This window comes from Ranitomeya imitator, chromosome 5 (assembly GCF_032444005.1).
Source record: "Ranitomeya imitator isolate aRanImi1 chromosome 5, aRanImi1.pri, whole genome shotgun sequence".
NCBI lineage: Eukaryota > Metazoa > Chordata > Amphibia > Anura > Dendrobatidae > Ranitomeya > Ranitomeya imitator.
The window spans coordinates 459,945,682-459,962,680 of record NC_091286.1 but is presented as its reverse complement, the minus strand read 5'-3'; the positions used below and the strand labels follow the sequence as shown (position 1 = coordinate 459,962,680).

At 46.1% G+C, this 16,999-nt stretch overlaps 1 protein-coding gene across 2 annotated transcripts in view; it reads left to right on the top strand.

The window, feature by feature from the left end:
* MFN1 (mitofusin 1) overlaps positions 1–16,999 on the top strand; it is a 44,935-nt gene that overhangs the window by 21,943 nt on the left and 5,993 nt on the right. For both annotated transcript variants that reach the window (XM_069727271.1, XM_069727273.1), the window contains exons 9-15: positions 503–570; positions 4,705–4,826; positions 6,647–6,773; positions 12,516–12,620; positions 15,655–15,757; positions 16,117–16,343; positions 16,423–16,575. In XM_069727271.1, coding sequence (XP_069583372.1) covers positions 503–570; positions 4,705–4,826; positions 6,647–6,773; positions 12,516–12,620; positions 15,655–15,757; positions 16,117–16,343; positions 16,423–16,575 — 905 coding nt within the window. The remainder of the gene's footprint in view (positions 1–502; positions 571–4,704; positions 4,827–6,646; positions 6,774–12,515; positions 12,621–15,654; positions 15,758–16,116; positions 16,344–16,422; positions 16,576–16,999) is intronic.

Sequence of the window (16,999 nt, the reverse complement as noted above, 5' to 3'; positions counted from 1 at the left end):
AAGATGATGCCGCTGGACTGGAGCGACACAAATAAAAGGTGAAGACGGCAGCGGGTAAGTATAAAACTACTAACGGGGATATTAGATTACAAGCACCACTCCGGTGCTGAAAAAAATGCTGGCGTCATGCTTTAAGCCTCCTTTGCATACAATTTGGGGGGTTGAAAGTACTTTTTATGCAGCGCTCTGATTAACTAATGGATTTAGAAAGCTGTCTTCATGTCACTAATGATTGTGAAGATGGTTTTTAGGGGATAATCCTACTGACAAGTTACCATGAGCGACACTGATCAGCCATAGACAATAATGTCTGTGGCTTGTCAGAAGATGGCGTTTTGTAAATATGTTAATAACATTGATCACCTACGCATCAGGGCCGCTCTCACACAGTGACTGCAGACTTGGCGATTTGGACCGAACAGCCCATTTAAATGTTTTATAAAGTCTCTTGACAAAACCAGAGTGTTTTCATATCTTTTTCATGTTTTTTTTTGTTCTCTAGGTGGAGCTCTTGCTGAGGGATTTCAGATAAGGTTCTTGGAGTTCCAGAGATTTGAAAAGCTGTTTGAGGTGAAGTGTTACCCCCTTAGTATGAAACTTTTCTATAATGGGGTCCTTCGACCATTCTGGTTATTTAGTGGGGGTGAACGTAGTAGCGCACTTCTCGTGCCTCCTAGTTTAGGCCAGAAGTGTACGGGTACGGCAGTCAGTCACCATAAAGGACTGATGGTGTCTGGTCACTTTGTGGACTATTACATGCATCTCATTTTCTGGAGGGGATTGTCTGTAGTCTAGATGAACCTGTGTATTCGTCATATGCTTCCTGTGGTTACTAACCTCTCTCCTGTTCTAGTTCTTTCTCTTTGTCCGTTCCTCTCTAATCTAGCTCTAGCAGTGTGTGCTAACCTTTCAGCCTGTTGTTCATCATTGCTGACCCCTAGATTCACTTCTTTGGGGGACAATAACCCCTTTCATTTACTTTTCTGTATTCTTAACCATTTAATTTTGTTATAATTAGTTTTCTTATCTTTTACACCTAGACAGACATTAACCAGTCCTTAACATTGAAATTGCAACACCAAGAGGGAAAAGTCTTGGAATTCTGGAATTCACATGATCGATAGACGTGTTATGCAAATGATGATAAACATGTTAAAATCACTAACCTCTTTTATTCTGTACAGAGTATGAGCACAACACCCAAAATCCTTACATGCCTTGGCTGCTATCTGAGTGGTTATTAATGGTTATTCTGCCACACTGTATACACTTGGGAAAATCGGCAAGATACACAACTGTTGGCTGTCCATCCAATTGCCGACCAATGATTTCCCAGATGTCCTCAATGGGAGACAAGTCTAGAAACACTGCAGGCTATAGCATGGCATCATGTGTAGGTAATGCATACTGCTCTGAGTAGCACCAGCAACATGCGCCCAACATTGTGTTGTATTAGAGTATCTTTTATTATTATTATTAAATGGCTTCTTTAGACATTTTTATGATCCCTCATGAAGGCATCTTCATAGCATTGGTCTGGAGACCATATTGGTTTCCTCTGGCTATCACTGCATCCAAGATAAAAATGGGACTCGTCACTGGAGAGGATAGACCTCCATTGCCTTCTTTTTCTGAACTACGATATCCTTGGTGAGTGAAGATGTGAGGTCAAAGTAACACCTGTAGCTAGACATCTGGCTTATACCCCAATGTCAAAAAAACACCTTCTGATAGTTTATTTAGACACTGATACCAAAAGCTTGATATGTGATGTCCAGTTTCACTTATAGTATAGAGTGGATCATTATGCTCCAGTCTTCAAATTTGTCAAGACCATGTGGGCAACACCAAGAGGAGACTTTGACGAGGGAACATCATGCTTGTCTTACTCCTAGGAATATGGTGTGGGATGGCATAATGTATTGTATACCAACCCCTCTAGTCTTTATTCAAGGTACACTAGCAGCTTGATTTCACATTGATTTGGTGATGGATCTGGTGCTACCATTTCTCCACAGTGTCCCTAGAGCTGTTTTTGCTCATGACAATGCCAAGGCACATGATTACTGCAAGCAGCCTGTGTGACCTAAACGTGCTATCATGGCCTGCAACATATAGACTTTTACAAAGGTAGCTGCCAGCAGTGGAACTTGATGATTTGCATGGACAAGTGCATTCAGTGTGGCAATACTTTCCTCAGACAACCATTAATAACCTCATTAATAGCAGCCAAGGCATGTAAGTTCGTGTTTTTCTGCACTTAGCACTCTGTCGATGTGGAATAAATTGAGATGTACTGAAAGTTTGGTTTCCATTTTTTCATCCATTGAATATCATTAACATGTCTATCCGTCTTGATTTCCATAGTCCACGACTTTTCCTTCTTGGTGTTGTAATTTCAATATTGATGGGTGTAATTACAGATCTGTCCATTACCTAGATTAGGGGTTCACATCACATTTTGGTCCAAGGACCACATTGCCATACTGAACCAATCCCAAGGGCAGCAGAAAAATTTAAGGGGGTACTTATATGAGTACATCACTAGAACCACCATCAGTACATTAATACATCACCGCAACCAAGTTTTCAGTACTTAAGGAAGATTTAGAGAGTTTCTGCTCCAAAGAAAATCAGTATGAATACTCACTAACAAACAGTTTTTGCAGCATAAACTTACCAAATCCTGCTCATAATCTCAAATCTCGTTTTGAGGATTTCTAAATTTTAACATGGCCATGAAGCACGATATGGATAGCTACATGTACAAGATCAAAACCACCATCAGTACATGTATGCAGTGTCAGAACCACCATCAGTACATGAATGCCACACCAGAACCACCATCAGTACATGAATTCCACACCAGAACTACAATCAGTAAAGGTTTACATAACCAAGCTTAGTACAGTGATCAATTGTAATGTCAGATCAGCCCCATATATTTTTATATTGCTTAAACCCACAATTCCCAGTATGTCCTTAACAATTATAAGGAGATCTTGAACGTTGTCACCAGCCATCATCAGTCTGTGCACCATACACTGAAGAGACGTAGTCAGTATCACAAATACATGTTTGCATCCAGGTAAGCTTATAGCTGATATCTCCTCTGATTCAAGTCGTTCCCATCACTTTTGTATCATTGTAGTACAGACGCCATGATGAGATTTTACACCCAGAGCTGGTCTCTGCAAACGACTCTCTTCTCTGTCTTCAGTAGCACATCCTTACAAGGTGCTTTTAGAAATAAAAGTATCTTTTTACTGCCCCATAAATATAAATATCTCCCATGCTGCGCCCATAAATAAAGAATTGCCCCTCACTGTGTTTCCTATACAAAAATATCACCCTCACACTTCCCTTCGCCATACTGTCTCCCCATACCACCCCTCTCCATAATGTCCCCCCAAATTGCAACTTTCCATAATCTCGCCTACACTGCATCTTTGCATAGTTTCCCCCACCATGCACTATACTAAGATCCCATTAACAACCCCCCTAACTGCCCTATAATGTCCCTCATTTCCTCATTACCCCGTAATGTCCCCCTTAATGTTGTTCAGGTCTTGCACTACACACACACCTAAGGAGAGCCCCTTCACTCAACGACTGTTATTCAGAGTCAAAAATACCTGGCTGTAAACAACCAGCAGGCATCTTATACCTGCTGCCCGAACCACAGGCGTCATGTATTGGCTGTCAGGTTCTCTCTAAGTGGGAAGGATAATATTTGAGCATGCAAATACTTCGCTCAGCTGCCATCCATATAGTTTATCTGGGAGGCTGTGACCCGTAATCCCCCTCACCCACCCATACACCTTATAGTCGGCAGAACCTTCTGACCATCTAATGGGTGTAGGGGCCTCCTGCCCGCTCCTTGGTTCTCCAGATATGTCTAGCAGCGCAGTGCTCCGCGTTTCCCATAGAGAACACATGAGATCTTGGCCAAGCGTTCATACATATGGAGTTGAGGTGTACGGGGGCCAATTAGGTAATTTTGAACATATAAATCCGGCTTGAGAGAGAAGTCGGTAGAACTATATGGCTGCCATGGGCACTAACTGCATGTATTCTAGTCTTGGAAACAATCCGAGCATTGCTCCTTACCATTATAGAATATGCAGAGGACTAAAAGTGCAAACCGTTTTTGTACTCCTGTCGTGATCAGTGCTGTGGGGAACATTCAATAGGAGGTGTGCCCCTGATTCTCCGATGTCAGGTGCTCCAGCGTACATCTATGTAGTAATCCATGTGTCCATTACTGATGAATAAACACTTCATCATTCACACTTGGACGTGACCCATCCTCACAAAGCAACAATCACTTTTCAAAAAGTTGGTGGAATTGGCATTAAAATGTGAAGAGTCGCAGCTCAGGGATGATTGTTTCTGATGATTTTCCTTTTTACCCCTCCTCTTCCGTCACCATGTGATTCATTCATCCTCTGTTACCGCCGCCGCTCCTGCGCTTTTGTACTAATACACATTACTGTGCCATGCAGTGGAGGAGGAGGCCGGAGCCTGCTGCCTCATCATACTTCATGTTTCTGTTGGATTTTGCCATGCTTTCTTTTGCTTTTGAGTTTAATTCAAGCAGCAACCAGTCCTTTCCTCGGGCACCGGCTGGTGCCGTCTGCCGTGTGCTATTCCTGCCTGCTTTGGATGGCATCACAGTAATGTGTTGTGACTTGGGCCCCACAGGAGTGTATCTCGCAGTCAGCAGTGAAAACTAAGTTTGAGCAGCACACTATCAGAGCTACGCAAATCACAGACACTGTGAAAGCCATAATGGATGCCATTAACGTGGAGGCCGCTGATAAGAGGTAGGCACATCTGCTTTTCGATTCTCTATGTACCAAACAAGGAGCAGGCTTAAAAGGTTCAGCTCCAAAAGATGAGGCGATCATCACACACTGCCTATGGGGTCCCCACTCCTCCTCTGTTATATTGTCATATTAATGTGGAGCCCCTGAAATTGTAATATCTTTTTCTGATGTTTAGAATGCCATAGCCAGCAAAATCCATGTACAGTCTAGTCTTTACATCTAAACTAGTAAATTTAGTAGTTTTTTTCTAAAATGGTTCACACTATAAGGCTTTGTGCACACGATGCGGATTTTGCTGTGGATCCGCAGCGGATTTGACCGCTGCGGATCCGCAGCAGTTTTCCATGCGGTGTATAGTACAATGTAACTCTATGGAAAACAAAATCCGCAGTGCACACGATGCAGAAAAATCCGCGCGGATTCACTGCGGAAAAAAAGGAGCATGTCACTTCTTTCTGCGGATTCCGCAGCGGATTTCAACTTGCACCAATAGGAAAGTGCAGTTGAAAACCCGCAGAGGAATCCGCAGAAGAAACTGCACACAAATCCGCAGTGAAAACCGCAGCGGTTTTGCACTGCGGATTTTCCAAATCCGTGGCGGAAAAATCCGCGACAAAATCCGCATCGTGTGCACATACCCTAATGGTTTTATGATACCAACATTTGATATGATATCACGGCCTGGTACTGATGTTTCTAGAACGGACCGGGGGCACTATATGCAGAAGGGTAACACAAAACTGGTTGAGTCGTAAATGGTAGATTTTGTAAATGGGATGGTCTACACTGGGTACCACAAAGATCTGCGGCAGACCTCGTTTTTTTTTAAATATTCTCTTTATTAATGACCTTCGGTACAGGATTCAGAGTGAAGTGTCTGTCTTTGCCGATGGTGCAAAGCTTTGTAGGATAATAAAAACTGAGCGAGATTGTATATTACAGATTGTTCTGTATGAGATGCCTACATTGGCAAACACTTGGCAAATGAGGTTTAATGTAGATAAATGTAGAGTAATGCACCTAGGACGGAGTAATCCTATTGCTTCATACACATTACATGGGAGTGTAGTTGGGACTACAGAACACGAGCAGGACTTGGGTATTCTCATTACCTGTAAACTGAGCAGCATACTCAATGTCAAGCAGCAGCCGCAAGAGGAAACAAAATTGTAGGTTGTATAAAAACAGATAGAAAATCCTGTGATCCCAACTTGTTACCTCTCTATAAATCGCTTCTGAGGCCACATCTACAATATGGGATCCGGTTTAGGGCTCCACATTGTAATAGGTTATTCAGAAATTAGTCAGTTCAAAGGGAGGCAACTAGAATATTACAAGGGATGGAAGGTCTCTCATATGGTGAGAGGTTGGAAAAGTTGGACTTGTTTAGCTTGAAAAAAAAAATTTCTCAGAGGCGATCTCATTTATATGTTTAAATACTGGCACGTGGCTTATTCCTTACAAAGGACATTTTGTACGCGTGGAGGAAAGGGTTCTTTACAGTTAGAGTCAGACTGTGGAATGCCGACCACAAGAGGGAGTAGTGACTGATACAACGACAGAATTGAAAAAAGATCTATGTATCTAGAGACATGGTATTGAGGGCATAAATAATTTTGAAAGGCCGATATTGATGAGCATTTGTCTTTTTTCAACTCATAACTACGAACATCTAACCATTCAAATTGAGTAGGAATTCACTGTCAAAATCAGAGTATTTAGTTTCATTAGTGTACTGTAGACTTTTAGTATTTTAGCCATATACAATGCAATTTTATGTAGGCTTTATTGGTAAAAGTGGATATTCCCATTTCCAGGGTGAATGCAATAGAGAACCGAGAATACCAGGTGGACAGGCTGGAGTTTATACAAAGTCAGATGCAGATCCTTTCTGAAGATGTCCAGAAAAGAATCATCTATATCACTGACGTAGTGAACAAGCAGGTGAGGCTTGCCTGGCTTCCATGTACGAGCAGCTGTCCTGCACCTGTCTACCCTAGTACAGTGGTGGCCGGCCGCTAGGTGCCCCACTCTTCAAATATAGTGCAGCCAAAAACGCACATTTAGAATTGTGTAAAATGAAAAAAAGCTGGTGTCACCCATAAAAGATCCAAACTGCAGGTCCAGATGCTCCTACTCCCACTAGTCACTGAACGAGGCAGATCATTCTATACATTCCTTGTCTGAGAGGAAAGGGCAAACCGCTCACATTTCTTGGCCTGTGCTCCTACACCTTCCCCTTATACACACATTGAGATGGAATACACTTTTCAAAGTTCTCTTACATGTTCTGTCCGGAGACCCCAACCGACCACTCAGAATACTATATAGCAGTCCAGACCGCAGTGTCCTGAGGGAGCGCCATAATGTGGTACGGAGACCCCCACACCGATCACTCAGAATACTATATAGCAGTCCTGACCGCAGTGTCCTGAGGGAGCTCCGTAATGTGGTACTGAGACCCCCACACCGACCACTCAGAATACCATATAGCAGTCCTGACCGCAGTGTCCTGAGGGAGCGCTGTAATGTGGTACTGAGACCCCCACACCGACCACTCAGAATACCGTATAGCAGTCCTGACATCAGTGTCCTGAGGGAGCTCCGTAATGTGGTACTGAGACCCCCACACCGACCACTCAGAATACCATATAGCAGTCCTGACCGCAGTGTCCTGAGGGAGCGCTGTAATGTGGTACTGAGACCCCCACACCGACCACTCAGAATACCGTATAGCAGTCCTGACATCAGTGTCCTGAGGGAGCTCCGTAATGTGGTACTGAGACCCCCACACCGACCACTCAGAATACCATATAGCAGTCCTGACCGCAGTGTCCTGAGGGAGCGCTGTAATGTGGTACTGAGACCCCCACACCGACCACTCAGAATACCGTATAGCAGTCCTGACATCAGTGTCCTGAGGGAGCTCCGTAATGTGGTACTGAGACCCCCACACCGACCACTCAGAATACCATATAGCAGTCCTGGCCGCAGTGTCCTGAGGGAGCGCTGTAATGTGGTACTGAGACCCCCACACCGACCACTCAGAATACCGTATAGCAGTCCTGACATCAGTGTCCTGAGGGAGCGCTGTAATGTGGTACTGAGACCCCCACACCGACCACTCAGAATACCGTATAGCAGTCCTGACATCAGTGTCCTGAGGGAGCGCCGTAATGTGGTACTGAGACCCCCACACCGATCACTCAGAATACCATATAGCAGTCCTGACCGCAGTGTCCTGAGGGAGCTCCGTAATGTGGTACTGAGACCCCCACACCGACCACTCAGAATACCGTATAGCAGTCCTGACATCAGTGTCCTGAGGGAGCGCCGTAATGTGGTACTGAGACCCCCACACCGATCACTCAGAATACCATATAGCAGTCCTGACCGCAGTGTCCTGAGGGAGCTCCGTAATGTGGTACTGAGACCCCCACACCGACCACTCAGAATACCGTATAGCAGTCCTGACCGCAGTGTCCTGAGGGGAGCGCAGTAATTTGGTACTGAGACCCCCACACCGATCACTCAGAATACCATATAGCAGTCCTGACCGCAGTGTCCTGAGGGAGCGACGTAATGTGGTACTGAGACCCCCACACCGACCACTCAGAATACCATATAGCAGTCCTGACCGCAGTGTCCTGAGGGAGCGCTGTAATGTGGTACTGAGACCCCCACACCGATCACTCAGAATACCATATAGCAGTCCTGACTGCAGTGTCCTGAGGGAGCACCGTAATGTGGTACTGAGACCCCCACACCGACCACTCAGAATACCGTATAGCAGTCCTGACATCAGTGTCCTGAGGGAGCGCCGTAATGTGGTACTGAGACCCCCACACCGATCACTCAGAATACCATATAGCAGTCCTGACCGCAGTGTCCTGAGGGAGCTCCGTAATGTGGTACTGAGACCCCCACACCGACCACTCAGAATACCGTATAGCAGTCCTGACATCAGTGTCCTGAGGGAGCGCCGTAATGTGGTACTGAGACCCCCACACCGATCACTCAGAATACCATATAGCAGTCCTGACCGCAGTGTCCTGAGGGAGCTCCGTAATGTGGTACTGAGACCCCCACACCGACCACTCAGAATACCGTATAGCAGTCCTGACCGCAGTGTCCTGAGGGGAGCGCAGTAATGTGGTACTGAGACCCCCACACCGATCACTCAGAATACCATATAGCAGTCCTGACCGCAGTGTCCTGAGGGAGCGACGTAATGTGGTACTGAGACCCCCACACCGACCACTCAGAATACCATATAGCAGTCCTGACCGCAGTGTCCTGAGGGAGCGCTGTAATGTGGTACTGAGACCCCCACACCGATCACTCAGAATACCATATAGCAGTCCTGACTGCAGTGTCCTGAGGGAGCACCGTAATGTGGTACTGAGACCCCCACACCGATCACTCAGAATACCATATAGCAGTCCTGACTGCAGTGTCCTGAGGGATCGCCGTAATGTGGTACTGAGACCCCCACACCGATCACTCAGAATACTATATAGCAGTCCTGACTGCAGTGTCCTGAGGGAGCGCCGTAATGTGGTACTGAGACCCCCACACCGATCACTCAGAATACCATATAGCAGTCCTGACCGCAGTGTCCTGAGGGAGCTCCGTAATGTGGTACTGAGACCCCCACACCGATCACTCAGAATACCGTATAGCAGTCCTGACCGCAGTGTCCTGAGGGAGCTCCGTAATGTGGTACTGAGACCCCCACACCGACCACTCAGAATACCGTATAGCAGTCCTGACCGCAGTGTCCTGAGGAAGCTCCGTAATGTGGTACTGAGACCCCCACACCGACCACTCAGAATACCGTATAGCAGTCCTGACCGCAGTGTCCTGAGGGAGCTCCGTAATGTGGTACTGAAACCCCCACACCGACCACTCAGAATACCATATAGCAGTCCTGAGGGAGCTCCGTAATGTGGTACTGAGACCCCCACACCGATCACTCAGAATACCGTATAGCAGTCCTGACATCAGTGTCCTGAGGGAGCTCCGTAATGTGGTACTGAGACCCCCACACCGACCACTCAGAATACCGTATAGCAGTCCTGACATCAGTGTCCTGAGGGAGCGCCGTAATGTGGTACTGAGACCCCCACACCGACCACTCAGAATACCATATAGCAGTCCTGACCGCAGTGTCCTGAGGGAGCACTGTAATGTGGTACTGAGACCCCCACACCGACCACTCAGAATACCATATAGCAGTCCTGACCGCAGTGTCCTGAGGGAGCTCCGTAATGTGGTACTGAAACCCCCACACCGACCACTCAGAATACCATATAGCAGTCCTGACCGCAGTGTCCTGAGGGAGCTCCGTAATGTGGTACTGAGACCCCCACACCGATCACTCAGAATACCATATAGCAGTCCTGACCGCAGTGTCCTGAGGGAGCTCCGTAATGTGGTACGGAGACCCCCACACCGATCACTCAGAATGCTATATAGCAGTCCTGAGGGAGCTCCGTAATGTGGTACTGAGACCCCCACACCGATCAATCAGAATACCATATAGCAGTCCTGACTGCAGTGTCCTGAGGGAGCGCTGTAATGTGGTACTGAGACCCCCACACCGACCACTCAGAATACCGTATAGCAGTCCTGACATCAGTGTCCTGAGGGAGTGCAGTAAAGTGGTACTGAGACCCCCACACCGATCACTCAGAATACCGTATAGCAGTCCTGACATCAGTGTCCTGAGGGAGCGCCGTAATGTGGTACTGAGACCCCCACACCGATCACTCAGAATACCATATAGCAGTCCTGACCGCAGTGTCCTGAGGGGAGCGCTGTAATGTGGTACTGAGACCCCCACACCGACCACTCAGAATACCATATAGCAGTCCTGACTGCAGTGTCCTGAGGGAGCTCCGTAATGTGGTACTGAGACCCCCACACCGACCACTCAGAATACCATATAGCAGTCCTGACCGCAGTGTCCTGAGGGAGCTCCGTAATGTGGTACTGAGACCCCCACACCGATCACTCAGAATACCATATAGCAGTCCTGACCGCAGTGCCCTGAGGGAGCGCCGTAATGTGGTACTGAGACCCCCACACCGATCACTCAGAATACCGTATAGCAGTCCTGACCGCAGTGTCCTGAGGGAGCTCCGTAATGTGGTACCGAGACCCCCACACCGACCACTCAGAATACCATATAGCAGTCCTGACCGCAGTGTCCTGAGGGAGCGACGTAATGTGGTACTGAGACCCCCACACCGACCACTCAGAATACCGTATAGCAGTCCTGACCGCAGTGTCCTGAGGGAGCTCCGTAATGTGGTACTGAGACCCCCACACCGATCACTCAGAATACCATATAGCAGTCCTGACCGCAGTGTCCTGAGGGAGCTCCGTAATGTGGTACGGAGACCCCCACACCGATCACTCAGAATGCTATATAGCAGTCCTGAGGGAGCTCCGTAATGTGGTACTGAGACCCCCACACCGATCACTCAGAATACCATATAGCAGTCCTGACTGCAGTGTCCTGAGGGAGCGCTGTAATGTGGTACTGAGACCCCCACACCGACCACTCAGAATACCGTATAGCAGTCCTGACATCAGTGTCCTGAGGGAGTGCAGTAAAGTGGTACTGAGACCCCCACACCGATCACTCAGAATACCGTATAGCAGTCCTGACATCAGTGTCCTGAGGGAGCGCCGTAATGTGGTACTGAGACCCCCACACCGATCACTCAGAATACCATATAGCAGTCCTGACTGCAGTGTCCTGAGGGAGCTCCGTAATGTGGTACTGAGACCCCCACACTGACCACTCAGAATACCATATAGCAGTCCTGACCGCAGTGTCCTGAGGGAGCTCCGTAATGTGGTACTGAGACCCCCACACCGATCACTCAGAATACCATATAGCAGTCCTGACCGCAGTGCCCTGAGGGAGCGCCGTAATGTGGTACTGAGACCCCCACACCGATCACTCAGAATACCATATAGCAGTCCTGACTGCAGTGTCCTGAGGGAGCTCCGTAATGTGGTACTGAGACCCCCACACCGATCACTCAGAATACCATATAGCAGTCCTGACCGCAGTGTCCTGAGGGGAGCGCTGTAATGTGGTACTGAGACCCCCACACCGACCACTCAGAATACCATATAGCAGTCCTGACTGCAGTGTCCTGAGGGAGCGCTGTAATGTGGTACTGAGACCCCCACACCGATCACTCAGAATACCATATAGCAGTCCTGACCGCAGTGCCCTGAGGGAGCGCCGTAATGTGGTACTGAGACCCCCCACTGAGCACTCCGATACCTTTTACTCCAGCGTGACCACAAGCCCAGAGCGGTGTGTGGGCTCAGACTTGCTGTAGAGCCAGTCCCCCTTTCTGTGTGCATTCTTGTTGGACCTGAGCACTTCTGAATAGTAGTTTGGGAAAAATGTATGTGTCCATTGAAGGAGGAGGAATACACAGAACGATGTCTCCCTAACACCAGTAGTCCATGGATCCCTGCCCTTTCATGGATGTGAGATGGATATACATTTCATACACATAGACAAGCTCATTGAATTACCCCCATCCCTCCCCCCCCACCCCACCGTTCCAGCAGTTTTCTCTTATAATGGCGCTCAGTGTACAATTGGTGTAACTCAGCTGTGGATCGGATGCCTGATGCCTCATTTCATGCCGGCAGGTTTCGGAAGCCATGATGGATGAGATTTGCCACCTATCCCTTCTAGTGGACAAGTTTGATGGAGACTTCCACCCATTACCACAGTTTCTGAAGCATTATAAGAATGTAAGTGACCATCCCCGCACATACATGGATCTGTGCTGTATGCTGTGCACATTGCGTCTGAGGCAGACCGTCAGTATATACCGTGGGAAAGCTCCCAGCATATACACGTCTCTCTATGACTGGGGGGCGCCATCTTCAAGCCGGTATACAATACACACTTTCCTATAGAGACCACTCCTGTACACTACATGTTCTGGAATGGATCCCTATGGGTGACGTTGGCCCCCAGATGCCCACACAGTGCCATTATTAGGACGTATATGTCAGGATTATAGAACCAAGGCCACCTTTTTTTTGTATGCCAGTCTTAATGAAGGGAGTGTTGGAGTAAGTTGTGCTAAATCAAAGAGAATCTGTCAGCAGGTTTTTGCCACCCCATGTGACAGCAACCTGATGTAGAGACCCTTATTTCAGTGATGTGTCAATTATTGACTGCTTGCTATAGATTTTATAAAATTGCTGCTATATTCCCGGGAGATTATCAATAGAGGACTTCAACCACTGGCAAATATTATGGAATCACCGGCCTTGGAGGATGTTCATTCAGTTGTTTAATTTTGTAGAAAAAAAGCAGATCACAGACACTGCACAAAGCTAAAGTAATTTCAAATGGCAACTTTCTGGTTGTAAGAAACACTAAAAGAAATCAAGAACAAAAAATATGGTAGTCAGTAATGGATACTTTTTTAACCAAGCATAGGGTAAAAATTATGGAATCACTCAATTCTGAGGAAAAAAATTATGAAAAACAAACAACAAAAACCACTCCAAAACATCACTAGTATTTTGTTGCACCACCTCTGGCTTTTATAACAGCTTGCAGTCTCTGAGGCATGGACTTAATGAGTGTCAAACAGCACTCTTCATCAATCTGGCTCCAACTTTCTCTGATTGCCGTTGCCAGATCAGCTTTGCAGGTTGGAGCCTTGTCATGGACCATTTTCTTCAACTTCCACCAAAGATTTTCAATTGGATTGAGATCCGGACTATTTGCAGGCCACGACATTGACCTTATGTGTCTTTTTTTTTCAAGGAATGTTTTCACAATTTTTGCTCTATGGCAGGATGCATTGTCATCTTGAAAAATGATTTAGTAACATAGTTAGTAAGGCCGAAAAAAGACATTTGTCCATCCAGTTCAGCCTATATTCCATCATAATAAATCCCCAGATCTACGTCCTTCTACAGAACCTAATATAGTAACATCCCCAAACATCCTTTCAATTGATGGGATAAGAAAAGTGTCCAAAATATCAACAATACTTGTGCATTTATTGAAGATGTAATAACGGCCATCTCCCCAGTGCCTTTACCTGACATGCAGCCCCATATCATCAATGACTGTGGAAATGTGCATGTTATCTTCAGGCAGTCATATTTATAAATCTCATTGGAATGGCACAAAACAAAAGTTCCAGCATCATCACCTTGCCCAATGCAGATTCGCGATTCATCACTGATAATGACTTTCATCCAGTCATCCACAGTCCAGGATGGCATTTCCATAGCCCATTGTAACCTTGTTTTTTTCTGTTTAGGTGTTAATGATGGCTTGCATTTAGCTTTTCTGTATGTAAATCCCATTATCTTTAGGCAGTTTCTTACAGTTCGGTCACAGACGTTGCCTCCAGTTTCTACCCATTCATTTCTCATTTGTTGTGTAGTTTCCTGTTTTGGAGACATATTGCTTTACGTTTCTGGTCTTGACGCTTTGATGTCTTCCTTGGTCTACCAGTATGTTTGCCTTTAACATCCTTCTCATGTTGTTTGTACAGTATTTGGTCCAGATTTTAGACACAGCTGACTGTGAACAACCAACATCTTTTGTAACATTTTGTGATGATTTACCCTCTTTTAAGAGTTTGATAATCCTCTCCTTTGTTTCAATTGACATCTCTCGTGTTGGAGCCATGATTCATGTCAGACCACTTGGTGCAACAGCTCTCCAAGGTGTGATCACTCCTTTTTAAATGCAGACTAACGGGCAGATCGAATTTGATGCAGGTGTTATTTTGGGGTATGAAAATTTACAGGGTGATTCCATAATTTTTTCCTCAGAATTGAGTGATTCCATAATTTTTTCCCTATGCTTGGTTAAAAAAGTATCCATTACTGACTACCATATTTTTTGTTCTTGATTTCTTTCAGTGTTTCTTAAAGCCAGACAGTTGCCATTTGAAATGACTTTAGTTTTGTGCCATGTCTGTGATCTGCTTTTTTTCTACAAAATTAAACAACTGAATGAACATCCTCCAAGGCTGGTGATTCCATAATTTTTGCCAGGTGTTGTAGTAACCTCCTTCCATGTAGTCCCCCATATTGATGAGCTCTGTATAACCGTGCTCCAACCACTGATTGGATGCTTTCTGCCTATGCACAGTGTACACAGAACGCTGCCAATCAGTGGTGTGGGCCGGTGTATACAGAGCTCAGCATTCTGAGAGCTGTTAGAGAAAGCAGTGATTTTATCAAAAAGACAACACACCACTCCGGCGTAAGTGATAAGTCACTGGAATCAGGGTCTCTGCCTGCTGCTCTCGGGGTAGCAAATACCTGGGGCAGATTTCCCCTATTGTGCCTCTTACTGAATTTGATGCATCTTGCAACTGTCATGTGATTTTGTTAGAAATGTGACCCCAACCAGGGGCTAGCATAGATTTCAAGCATAACTGCAAGTTGCACAAATATTTAGTGCCGTTTCATGGAGTTTACCATCTGATCACAGACCCTGATTCAGCATGGGGGTCTGCCAAAGTGGACCGAAAGCCTTCTATGGTTGTTCAGCTGAAATTGTCATTGTGTGGATGCCGTCCCCCGGTCTGTAGGGAGAGCCCAGGCCGCCATGCACATTCTGCTGAGACTTCCCAGGCAGGAGATATGGCTCCCTATGATCTTACAGTACAGGTCCATGGAGATAGTGCAGAAGGATTGTCTGAGGTGAAAAGTGACCTCTTATGTCTGCTCATTGTGAGGATGTGACATTGATTTCCACCTTGGACCTTTACGATTTCTCATTCCGCTCTTGAATCTTTAGGAACTGAATGCGCACATCGAGAAAGGCATGGGCCGGAAGCTGGCAGACCGCTGCTCTGCTGCCGTCAACTCCTCCATATATAAAGCCCAAGAGGACATCATAGGTAACCTGCCGCTGTCAGTCACCTGTCTGTACAGCAGTACGCCATTTTCTAAAGTCTGGTGGTCTGACCTGAAGTCTGTCACTTTGTATAAATTGTTTACCTTGTGATGGTCTGTCAGGAGGATTGATATAGAGATCAGTGAGGGTCATAACACCGGCACCCCGGCACCTCCACAAAACGTCTGACGAAAGGGAAGCCATGATCTGAACATGACCCGTTGTTTACACAGCAGTTTTTTTCTATCACCAAATCTGTATTAGTTCCAGGTCTTTAGCGTTGCGGGGTCTCCGGCATTGCGGGGTCTGGTCTGTCAGCGCCTTTTTTAGCTGCATTCAATAGCTTTCACTGTTTTAATACAGAAAACTTAAAACCTCTGCTGCCATCTGCTGTCCAAAGTGAATATAGCTCGTGCTTGCCGTGCAAGAAGTTCGATCTCAGCTATAACTTAAACTGTGAGAAGTTGTGCTGTGATTTCCAGGAAGACATCGCGTTTCGCTTTTCTCTTGGTTGGACGTCACTTGTTAATCGTTATTTAGGAGCTAAAAATGCTCGTATGTTGCTAGGACTCGCAGAACCAGTTTTTCAGGTATGTCCAGTTTTGGCTGTCCTCATACATTTTTGAGTAGGAAATCCTTCTTTGTACTTAATTCATTTTTTAATTTCAGATACCTCGACCCGTAACCACCCCCACCACATCATGCAACCCTGCCAACACGTCCGATGCTTTATCACAAGATGAGCTAATGGTTTCCGTGATGTCTGGATTGGCATCGGTGACATCACGGGGATCTATGGGGGTCCTGATCGTTGGAGGGGTGGTAAGTGACACATTAAAGGCACAAGTCACAGGACAGTTTAGTATTAAAAGGGGTTCTCCATTATCTTTGATAAATACTCTGGTGATGATAGTAGTCTATGTCAACCGGATATAATCCTGCACATAGAGCACAAAACTGCTGGGGTCTGTGATTGGCTGCAGCGGTTATCACGTCATTACAGGATAAGTCCATTTAGACTACAGAGGTTTGGAAGGAATTTCATCCCGTTGTCCCTCGTTCCTTAGTTGTTACTCAGTGCAGTCACCTGTTTTATGTAACAAAATTCCACATTACACATGCATAGATTTACATCTGACTTGCAATAATCCATGAAGAATAGTTTCAGAAACGAAAACATTGACTTTCTTTAAACTTTTATCTTTTTCGGCATGAACTTTATAATGGGAGCCAAAGATGTTGATTT